An 11,497-nucleotide genomic window follows, 5' to 3' on the forward strand; every position below is an offset into this window, starting at 1 on the left:
CAGAGCTGCTGCGGCAGCCCAGCCCGCACCAGGGACCGCCACAGGGCTGAGCCGGTGGGAGACCTCAGACCTTCCATCCTCAGTGCCACACTTGGCCCGTTCCTTCGAGGCCAGGCCAGAAAAATCAGCAGCTAGAGCCGCCCGGCTGGTTAAGGGCAGGACGTACATGCTCCAGGGAGCCGTTCCTGTGAAGAAGCAAAGGGCTGGGCATCCTTGCAGAAGGCATGAGGATCGATGTGTAATTTAGTTAGGCTTGACTGAGCAGGAGATGCGGCCAGTGGAGAAGGGGAAATTTTCCGCTTTGTCCTGACTGCTCAGCATAGTGATCGCTGGGCCAAAATTGTGAGGGAGGGGGCATGGGTGCCCAGCCCGTCAGAGATGCTGGGCTGCCCCTGAGGTCAGGAGGAGCTGTGGGAGACAGGGGCAGGGCAGCGTATCGCTCCCAGGGGAAACAGGCAACAGAAAATAGCCTGGGGGATTAGACTGAGCAAGCGTTCCAAGATTATAGCTCAGAGGTGGGAGCCGGGGCTTTCTTCCCACATTGCTAATCGCTTACCCAGCACTCTGAGCGTCTGAGCCCTGCCGTTGTGCCTCCAAACTGGAGGGTGGGGGCCCATCCTACCTTCCTCCCCCGGGGACCCGACTGCATTGTCAGGCTTAATTCATTAACATTTGTGAAGTGCTCCAGCTCCTAGGCTGGAAGGCAGCATGGATTTGGCTCACTCCTGCAATTGCTAAGCAGCACCAGGGAGAAATGGGGTCTGATCTGGCCCTACTGTGTTGCTATCAGCCAGCAAAGCACAAGGTTAAGCTAAAAGAGTCAGGAAGATGGGGAAGAGCTAAGGCTCTGCAAAGGGATCAATCATGTAAAGGTCGAATCCACATCTCAAATACAACAGACAACCAGCAACAGTGAGGGCTTGGGCTAAAATCACACTGAAAAGAGAAGAGCAACATCTCAAGAGCTAACCAAAATACCAGCAGCTCCAGGAGGTCCCGCTTGGCCTCCTTCCTTGCAAGGGTGGGCAGCTCCCTTCATTTGGCCACAGGAGCTCAGGTCCAAGCCTGCAGATGTGGGCATCCTCAGGAACGGTGTTACACGGGTTCTTATATCCCCAGCATGGCTCCCTGTGTCAGTGGGGAGGAAACTGGAGTCGGAGAGCTGGGCAGCCCTGCCTGTGGAGTACAATTCTCCAGGGGAGCTTTCAGAGCGAGAGGAAAGGGTTTCCAGCAGCAGCAGCTGAGTGCCAGTAAGGCATCGCTGCCTTAGCTCCAGCAGCAGTGCCGTGCAGGGCACGGCGAGGCACTGCCAGTGAGGGGGCCGCGGTGCTCAGCTGTGAAAGCACAAGCTTTGAAGTGTTTTCATTTCTTCTGCGTAAAACTGGGACTGTTTACACGTATTATCTAGTAGCAGATAAAGTTCTCGTCTGACTCAAGCTGCCACCTGCTCCCAGGCATCGTGCTGCATTTGCCTTGGGACTCCCCACAGCCAGAGACGAAGGGAGCGCCCAGGCTCCCTGCAGATCTATTCCTGATGCTGTCCCCAGAGTCATAGGGGATGGCGGCCTTGTGTCCCCTGCAGCCACCTAGGTCCTGCCCTGCTGTCCCCATTGTCCTGGCAGTGAGTGCTGTGGGTGGGGGCCATCTCAAACCCTCCAGCTCTGAAGCCTGTGGGGCAGCAGCTTGTGCCATCTCCCTGGGCAGGCTTGAAAAAGCCCCCAGGATCCTTCTTCTGCGCTGTTGGAGCAGCCCGAGACCTAGCCCTGAGCTTTGGGAAGCTCCTCTGAAGCCTGCCAGCCCTTCCCCTCCCCTGCTGCCCTTAGGAAACGCGTGTGCTCCTGGAGGGCTAAAATTAGCCAGCCAGCTGCGTGGCACGCTTGCACAGGAGCCTGTCCCCAGGCACAACCCGCCAGCCAGGTCTGCTGAGGAGGCAGCATCCTACCCGGGGTAACAGGACCAGCGAGGCTGCTGCAGGGAGGGCAGCGGGAGAGGCTTTCCCCATTTCTCTGACCCCTGAGCCTGTGCAGGGACCTGAGCACCAAACAGCCGAAAGCAGTAGGCAGAAGGGAGAGTGTTTCCTCCATCTGAGCCTGGCAAAGGCTGCCCAGGAGAGGCACAGCCCCTTCAGGTGCCTTGCCTTGCCCAGCACAGGCTGACAGCGCTTTCCCCACCTCACCCGCCCCGGGACCCCACTCCCCCTTGCATGGGCAGGGGTCCCTGAAGCAGAGCGGTGCTTGAGCCGAGGTGCTGCAGCCTGCCCCGCACGCGGCTCCGAGCGCTGCCTTTGCTCCCCTCCCCAGCACGGCTCCCGTACAGAGGCGGCTGAAAAGCGGCGGTGGGAAGCACCGCAGCTGCAGAGGGAACAGGCCATTTTTAGCAGAGCAGCCTCCCCGCTGCTGGGCTGCGGGCAGAGCTGTGCAGTGCTGGGCTGCAGTGCTGCAGCCTCCCCCCCGCTGCCTTACACCCAGCAAAGGTCTTGGCCCCTACCGAGGAGAGAAAGCCTGTAGCTTCATGGCACTTGCTCGCTGCCCTATTTCCCTCTGGCTGGGATCTGATGTGATAACTTGATCTCGTGTGTTTAAACTGCCAGTACTTTTTGGGGGGTGAAGTTTAACAGGGATGTGACGGTGCTTAAGTAGGGTTACCCAACTGCAGGGTGCCATGGGCTGCAAAGAGGGCACACTGAGGAGCCCGTGGAGCTCAGATGCTCCAGGGAACAGCAGCGCTGGAGAGAAGGGGTTCAGGGCCCTCATTTTGGATGTTTCTGTTCCATTTCAGGTGCTTAAAGCCTTTTCTGGAGCTGGGTTTAAAATTAGAGAAGAAATTTTCCTGAGTAACTCCTTTTACTGGTGAAGCGTGGGCTGAGAGGGAGGACAGCCCTATTGAGAGCTGCTGGTAACCCCTTAATGATGGGGTGAGCGACACAGCCAGGAATAGACCCACACAGGCTGAAAAGGGAGCTCAGCTTTTCACCCTCCATTGCCTTTTTCCATCAACCATCTCCCCCCGTCATGGCTCTGGCACCCTGTGGGAACCCATCTTCCACGTCACGAGTATTTGCCAACTGTAGTGCTTCACCAACAGCAATGGTTTCTGCCCAGCAGGTCCCATGGGAGCTAATCCTATTCCCAGGGCCCGAGATGGGGAGACGGCAGTTCAGAAAGCCCTCCCGAGAACAGGCGATGATGGAGTGCAGCAGTCTGAGGCCAGAGGTGCTCACTGAACACTGCCCTCCCTGCCCAAGCCCCGCTGGGAACTGGATCAGGCAGGGAGAAGGATGGAGTCCCCCTGGTCACACCTGTGCGGTGAGTTCCCACCTCCGGCACTTTAACCACCAGCCCACCCTCTCCATCACCATGCTTTGCCCATGTCACCAGAAATGTTCCCACTGCCACCAGAGATGGTTCCAGTCCCAGGGCCTGGCCATGGCTTTGGGCGCCAGTGCTCCAGGGAGCCAGGAAGGGCTGAGTACCATGGGGGTCAATGCCATGAAGCCTTTGGCTGCAGCTGGGCAAACCAACCCTGGTAAGCTGGCCCTGCATGTGCCCCCTTGCCTGTGATGCAGGCAGAGCAAGAGCAGTGAGAATATCAGAACTTCATCTGGAGCTCTGGTGTCCTCCTGGGGGAACCAGAGCAGCCCATGTTCCCCTCAGCAAGGCAGGAGGAAAGCTGTGGGCCAAGGGACCACCATCGTTCCTGCGTGAGGACAGACACATTCATAGCATCCCACAAAGTCATCCACGTGATCCTGCCCAAAGCTCCCGCTTTTGCTCCTGCTCCTTGGCTCGCCAGGGAGAACAACTGAATTTACCTTGAGCAGCTCCTTGGGGAAGTCCGTGCCTCCGTTGAGCCCCTCCAAGTTGCCAATGAAGTCGGAGCAGGACATTCTCTTCCCAATGTTCTGGGGGAGCCAGGGGGAGAGAAACACGGGGGGTTACCTTCAGGCCAGGGGGCTGGTGCTGGCTGGAGCAGATCCCACAGCCCAGGAACAGATCCCCCATCTCTGCAGTGGGGTGAGGGACCAGTCAGGTCTCAGGGGAGGCTGCTTGAAGGTGTGGGGAAGCTGCTGGCTTTGCCTACACTCTGGGAGTCTTAAATAGCCTCCTTTTTCTAAGGTGGGTGCTACCTGCTCCCATGGCAGCTAGTTTTGGAGTCTCACTCTCACCCTCTCTCCTTGCCACTTTCTTCTTCTGTCCTTATCCCACCTCCACATCTTCCAGTTCACCATGTCTCCTCCAAATCCCCACTCTCTCCTTTGCCAGCTCCCTCTCTCACTCAGCATTTCTCCTTTCTCCTCCACAGACACATTAGGGGTGACCAGCCCTCATGGGTCCAGGGTCCCCTACTTGCAGTTCAGGGTGGTGGGGACAGACAGTGCAGGGACAGATGGGGCCGATGGCAGTGGGAACTTACGTGTCCATGCAGATCTGTGTTTAGCAGCATCAGGGCGCAGGTGAGGGTGTGGGCTCCGTCTGCAGCACAAGCACAGGACAGGAATTAGAGCTCCTGGCTCAGCCCCACAGCTGGTGCTCCAGCCCCTCAGCATCTCAGGCAGGGCACGGGGGCTCTGAACCCCCAAGAAAGCTCCAAGCCCGCTCCTCCCACCCCCGGCACACGGGGCACACAGCAGTCAGCGTGGTGCTGGCAGCACGCGGGTGAGGAGGTAGGAGGCCACTGAATTAAAGCTGGTCCCAAACCTGAGCGTACAAACTCCCTCCTAAGCCTGCAGCCCCTTCAGCCAGGGAGCGAAGCTGCAGCAAATCCTGCAGAGCTCCTAGCACGGCAAGGTGGGACCGGCACAGCCCTCTGCCAGCCAGGCAGCCCAAACCTCACCTGCCCCAGAGCCAGCCCAGAGCAGACCCAGCATGTGAACGCACACAGGAGAGGCGCAAAGACGTGAAGCAGTGCAGAGTGGGTGTCTGTGCCGCCCCGAGTGCTGGGCACCCGAGTTTTCTCACCTGGCCATTCCCTGAACCGAGGGTCTGAGAGCGGGGGTCTATTTGGTGAGGAGGGCCTTCTCTCTTGTGCTAATCTGCTCAAGGTCAGAATTAAGGATGGGTTGAGCCCTAATTATGCATGATCCAACCAGAGCAGGTTTGTTTCTATTTTTTTTTTTTTTTAAATGTAAAGCGTCTGTCATTTGAGGGAAATGACCTCTCCATAACTGGGGCTGTGTCCTAAGGTGTCAATACAGGCTCTCAGCCTGCTCTCTGATTTCAATTTGGGCACCTTCACCGAGCTGACGAACACATGGCCTCACCTGAAACACACACACATGCACACACGGGCACGCAGTTTCTTACCCTCCGAAGAGATGGCATTGGGATTACACTCGTAATAGCGCTGGGAAAAATGAGCCAGCACTCGCTCTCGCTCTTGCGTCTCCCCCATCAAGGCCAGCTCCTTTAGAAAGGACCTGAAGAAGTAGCAGCAGCAGCATTGGTCACACTTGAAGCCCACCAGCAGCTTCTCCAACTCGCCTTGTGCAGGATCGGAGTTGTGCTTTCCGGTCTGGAGACCCCCCTGTGTGCCGGATGAAGCCTTGCCATTGCACACCCTTCCCAACCTGCTGCAGGACTCCCTTCCAAGCCCACAGCATCATACCCTGCCGGCACATCACAGAAACCCACAGCCGGCCCTGGGCACTACGCCAGGGAAGGAGGTAGGAGTGACATCAAGAGACTCTGGGCTTGAGGCTCTGGGCTTAAGGCCTGGAAAGCCAGTCCTAGGTGAACCTGTCACCCAACTGCGCTGACTGGTGAGTTGAGACCAGGGATGCTCTTTCGCAGTTGTGTGGCTGCGAGACCACTTCGGGACTCAAACCCTGCTGCATGAGAGGTAAGGGGATCTCCAGGTAGGAGCCGTGGGGTCTGCTTGCTCCTGCAGATCCCTGTGCGGGTGCGGAGCTGCAGAGGGCATGGTCTGCTAGGACCCCACATGGGTGGCCACCACACACACACACATACACGCACTCAGCTCTGACCTGAGAGCCTGGTCCAGGCTCATTCCTGTGAACACAAAGAACTTCAGATATTCCCCTGCCACCATCTTGCTGAACTCGTTGCTGAAATAGAAAAGGGGGAAGTGAGAGTGGGATTGACCTGACCATGGGGTCAGCAAAAGGCACACAGTGTTGGGGTGGATTCCAGGAGGCTGGGAGCTCCCCAAGGCTGTAGGAAGCATGCATGGGACAGAGACACCCCACATTCCCATGAAATTCAGAGGAGTCACCCACAGATCCAGTGGGAATACTGGGCATGCAAGAGAAACTAGAGAAGCTAGAGCTGGAAGGGCCCACGAGAGGTCAGCTAGCCATCACCCTGCCCCAACACCTTACTGAAGCATCCAAGATGTAGTCAGGGTAAGAAGGTACCAAAACCTGGATGTGTCTTAGGTTTCAAGACCTTTAGAGGGAACACCTGTTACACCTCCACCAGGTGTACCAGTCACGGGGAGTGGGCTCTGGGGTCCTGCCAGCTCTTCCCTGCCAGCCCCGTGCCCTGCAAGGGCAGCGGCTGTGGGTACACCCCGGGTGCAGGTGGGCCCCTTGCAGAATGGGCTGTTCCTTGTGAATACCCACACGTACTTCTTCCCCAAGTGACGGGCCACATCTGCTTTTTTAAAGCCATCCAGCTTGTAGAGCCTCTTGGCCAGGCGTTTGGCGGCCTCCAGGTCAGCCTTGTGCCCGTTGGAGAGGGTCTCCGTGCTGCCCAGGGCCAGCTGCTCCACACTGTCCATCTCCGAGTCTGAGTCCGAAACCAGCTGGCTCAGGGGGTGGTCGCTGCAATGAAGGGACACTCCACGTTAGCCTGCCTACAGATCCTCTCCTCATTCAGCTTCTCAGGAACTGCAGGTTCCTCACCCTGCTTTGGAGACCAGCTACTCACTGCTGGGACCCAGGATGAACAACACTGGCTAGAGACACTCTGAGGCCGGGTCTGGGAGCTAAGGGAAGGTTTGGGGATGCAGGAGGAGAGGTAGGGTGACAGGCCAGCTCCAGTGACTGATGACAGGTCCAAGGCACCCAAACCCACATCCAAGCTGGATGTAGAGAGCCAGGACAACTCCTCCAAAGTCCCCCACCCTGAGCCTGTGAAACTGCATGTGTGGGCTCAGGCTCTGCCAAGCTCAGCCGTAGCGGAGACTCAGAGCAGAAACATGTGCACATCACATGCTGTCCTACAGATCCGCACTCATTTTTTAACCTGGGCAAACTCCTCGTGCTGCTCTCGAGCGCAGTTTCTACCCAAGACAAGACAACTGTAATTCCTTCGCTCGCCTCTTCCCACCCACCGACTTCAAAGCACTTCACAGAAGGGAAAGCTGAGACAGAGAGGGTGAAGATGAAGGAGCCCCCCCTGCCTCCCAGCTCACAGCAGGGTGTACTGTCTTCTTCAGGCTGCCCATCAGCTCTCAGCCCACCATGCCTTAAATGGCCATGTTAGGAGACGATCTTGGCTTAGCCCCCAAAACACTCTGACTCAGCCGCGCAGAAGTTATCCCAACCAAAAAAAAGGTTGAATCTAATCAACAATGAACGTTAAGCAACTCTGACCTCGCCCAAATTTTCTGGCAGCCCTCGCAATGTTCCAGTCTGATTTATTTTTAAAAGTCTCTAATTGACTTTTAAGAGGCCTGCTCTCCTGAGCCAGCTACCCGGGACAATCTCCTTGAGGCTCCGCTTCTTCCACGAAGGACAAGCCTCCCGGCTGCTCAGCGCTGCCTGTCTGGGGAGCCCTGTGCAGCACCAACAGGCTGCCCCGTGTCTCGAGGGGCTCTCGGGCGCCTTCCTCCCGGCATCCCTAGCTGGTGTGCAGTGGGGGAAGCTGCTCTGCACTCAACCCCATGGGCCAGACACTTCCCTGGTGAAAAAGTGGCTCTGACACCCGGCAAGTCCCAAGGGACATGCACTTGGCTTGGACCACCCTGGTGGGAGCAGCCATGAGAGTTGGCCACAAGGTCACTAGGAACTCACCGGCTCCAAGTCTGCCTGCTCTGGGCAGCTGTGCTGGGCAGGAGGCTTCCAGCATCACCGTCCGCATCACCAGCACGCCCTGTCCTGCGGGCACCCTTCCCACCGCCTAAACCCCCTCCTCCTCCCAAAACAGGGTGGCCACATCCAAAGGTGCTGCTGGCATGGGCCCTGGTGCTCGTTGCTCTCCAGCTGTGCCCCAGCTGTGCCTGCACTGGCTGTCAGGGCCAAAGCCGCCCTGGGGAGCGCCCGACAGCAGAACAACTGGGTGCTGCTGTGGCAGTGCTGGGCACACACCTCGGCCCCGCTCCGGCTCCTTGTGCGGCTACAGCTGCTGTGCCCTCAGCCAAGGGCAGGGCGCACAGGCTCTTTCCTTCCCAGCAGCAGAGGAGATCAATCCATCCCAAGCAACTGGCACCTGCCAGCCATGGGTTGCAGTGACTTATTTTTCGCTAAAACTCTATCTGCTATCACAGGGGCACAGGTACTGTCCCCTTCCCAGCCCAGCAGCTCCAAGGCTGCTTTTCCAGCCACAGGCTGAGCTATAAAACTCAAAGCCACCTCTCCATCACTCCCCATGCTCCAACTGCACCTCCAGAGCAGGTTAGTCACCCTCTGAAGACCTTTTCATTCTTCTCAACCACCACCACAAAAAACTCCCAGTACCCTTCTGGATCTCGCCTGTCCTGCCCTGAGAGGTTGTCCTCCCTCACATGGCCGGCTCCTGGAGCCTCTGGGGGCCAACCTAGAGCTCTGAGTCTCCTCCTGTGACCTCTCTTCTCAACCTGTGGTCCTCAGCTTTCCTACCTAATGTTGAGCATTAGGGGGCCATTTACAAAACCTCTCTTGTCCTTCAACATCTGTGTCTCCCTACAGGCTCCCAACCTATGGCTGCAATTCTTGCCTTGCTTCTTGCAATGGGCATGCAAGGATCACAGCCTGGGTCTCAAAGCAGCTCTACCAGTGGGATCTACTGTCCCCTCCCTCATCAAGTCCCCATACTGATTTGGGGTTTTACATCAGCAAACCTTGCTCTCAGGATGAGGTAGTACCCAGCCATGCCATGAAACCTCTTCTTCCAACACTGAAGCCACTCTCGTGCAGTTAAATATGGACCTGGATAGGCTCATCAGCCTCTACAGGCTGGGAGTGCCCCATTCGTGGCACCCATCTGTCACCATGCAAAGCCCCAGCTGGCTTGGAGGGTGTGCTGCTTAAAGAGAGAAAACCAAGAGCCCAATCCTCAAGCAAATGGAGAACAGAGCAGAGACATGTCCATGTCAGAGGCAACTGAGGTGATGCTAATTTTCTTGCCAATGAGCTAATGTCTCAGGGTGGTTTTTTTTTAGTGTACTTTCTAAAGTGACATTTCAGTTTGGCTTCAAGAAACACTGAGATAACATTTTTTACATTAGATACATTTTCAACCCGAGAACTGGCCCACACTTAAGGAATAAAGATCAAATTTGGTATTGTGTGAGTATCCTCAGCGTGCCTGAAATGAGTCATCCCCGAGCGGACCCAGCGCTAGCTCATCCCTCTCCCTGCTGCCCGCCTAGGACAGCCACTGCTGTCCCCATGTCACTGGGACCACAGGTCCCCCTGCCACCTCGAGGGTGTTTGCCAGAGAGCCCAGGGTCCCCAGCACTTCTGGGGACCTCTGCAAGGCAGGCACGTGATCCAGCTCAGGGCTCGCCCTGGGACAGAGGCTCTTCCTCGACCACCTCCCACCCCAGCTCAGCATGAGGGCTGGGTTCCACTCCCAGCCCTGGGAAGCAGCTTCAGGACCACCGTCCTGCTCATGGCCACCGCACCACAGACACTCCTTCTCCAGGGCCAAAATGCTCCTTCTTGGGGCCAAACGCTCCTTTGGAGCCATATCCTCATCTTGCCCTAATATTCCTCCTCTGGCCAAGTGTCCAGAGCCCAGCAGGAGAGATCACAGCACTTTCCCTGGCTGCAATGCAGCGTGTCACTGCAGGAGCCCCGACATCCTCTCCACCTTGCCACCACAAACCGGGCTCACCCGGCACCACGTTCTCTCCATGGCTGTCAGCAACCAGGAGCAAATCTTCCCTCCCGGATGCAGGACAGCAATAAGGCACTAGCTCAGCAAAGCCTGTCCCAGAGACCTGACCTCCAGCTCCTGGCTGTCAGCAGGGATATACCTGCATGGTGGGACCCTTCCCACACTGTATCTGCATGGTGGGACCCTTCCTGCACCAATGCCTTGCTCCCCAGGAGCAGGGAAGGAGAAACATCCCTGGCCATTGGTTTTAGCTGGGGGTGCTCTGCTGAGCTCCTGGGTTGTCCAGGTCCTGTCTGACACACTTCCAGGTGAGACACCTGCTGTAGGAAACTTAAAACCTCCAACCATAATCCAAGTGCCACTTGGTCCCCATGGGAGGCTGGTCTGCATCCTGCACTATGAAGGGACAGGGCAGGAGCCTGGGCTGAGTCCATGAGGGACATGTGCATGGGGCAGAGCAGCACTCTGCCCTCGATTCCCAGCGCCCCACACGCATGGCTGGATGCCCAATGCCTCTGCCAAGCGAGCCCAGCCTGCCTAATATTGCTGCTAAGAATGTACCAGACCGGATCTTTGGCTGAGCTAAATAAACGCAGCTCCCTCCATCGGTCTCAGCGGAGCGACTTTGATTTATGACAGCCAAGATCTGGACTGGTTCATTCCTTGCAGAATTGAAGTTAGGGCTGGGAGGACACTTGAAGGTCAGCCAGGCCAGCCTCCAACCACAGGCAGGGCTGGTCCTGCTTTCTGGCAGCTCTGGAGTCCACCCTGGTCCTCAAATCCCCCAGCCACAGACGCACCCACCAGTGTTACTGCTACCAGCTCCAGGTAGGACTGAACTTCAGGTAGCTGTACACCTCCTCAGTCCTGTTTCTCTGCAGACTTCCAGAGCCTCCTCTGCAGCACCAGCCCTCTCCAGAGATGCCTGCCTGTCCTCCATCACCCCGTTCCACCAGCCCCTCTTGTGGGAGGCACAACTGCTCCTGCAGAGGACAGGGGCTGACTCTGCAATCCCACCCAACCCAATCTGGAGCCAGCTGAGAGCCTTAAAACCTGGTTACTCACCTGCTGGATGGAGGGCTGTCTTCTCCTTCAGAGACACAGATGCCATGGGGCCAGCACAGGGAAACCTGGGTCTCTTGGACCCTTGGGCAAAGCCCAGCTTAGGGGACTTTAGGTCAGATCGGGGGGCTGGAATTAATGCCTGACACGGGGGTCTGCATCCCATGGGGATGTGCTGCTGCCCGTGCCTCTGTGGGCAGCCCCCCCAGCCCCGGCATCCTGCCTGCTGCCCCATCCTACATGCCATGGGACACCTGGTCCCAGCCCTGCCACCCCATCGTCTGCCCCAGCTCCTGCTACCCTTCATGGCTCCACATGGAAATGCTTGGGGGAAAATCCCCCCCCAGGCTTGTGCCCCATTTCTTGCCATGCCAGTGCTTGTGAGGAGACCTCTTCATCCTGCGCCCCAGGCCCGTCCCCCTCCTGCGCTCCCG

General features: G+C 57.5%; 1 protein-coding gene across 1 annotated transcript in view; it reads right to left on the reverse strand.

The window, feature by feature from the left end:
• Window positions 1-11,497, reverse strand: part of PSD (pleckstrin and Sec7 domain containing) — a 34,526-nt gene that overhangs the window by 10,407 nt on the left and 12,622 nt on the right. Inside the window, exons 6-10 of the mRNA XM_035897403.1 lie at window positions 6,587-6,781; window positions 5,984-6,064; window positions 5,304-5,416; window positions 4,414-4,472; window positions 3,812-3,901 (exon numbers count right to left, since the gene is read on the reverse strand). Of these exons, the coding sequence (XP_035753296.1) occupies window positions 3,812-3,901; window positions 4,414-4,472; window positions 5,304-5,416; window positions 5,984-6,064; window positions 6,587-6,781 (538 nt within the window). The remainder of the gene's footprint in view (window positions 1-3,811; window positions 3,902-4,413; window positions 4,473-5,303; window positions 5,417-5,983; window positions 6,065-6,586; window positions 6,782-11,497) is intronic.

Source organism: Egretta garzetta, unplaced genomic scaffold (genome assembly GCF_000687185.1).
Source record: "Egretta garzetta isolate BGI_Z169 unplaced genomic scaffold, ASM68718v1 scaffold56, whole genome shotgun sequence".
NCBI classification, from domain to species: domain Eukaryota; kingdom Metazoa; phylum Chordata; class Aves; order Pelecaniformes; family Ardeidae; genus Egretta; species Egretta garzetta.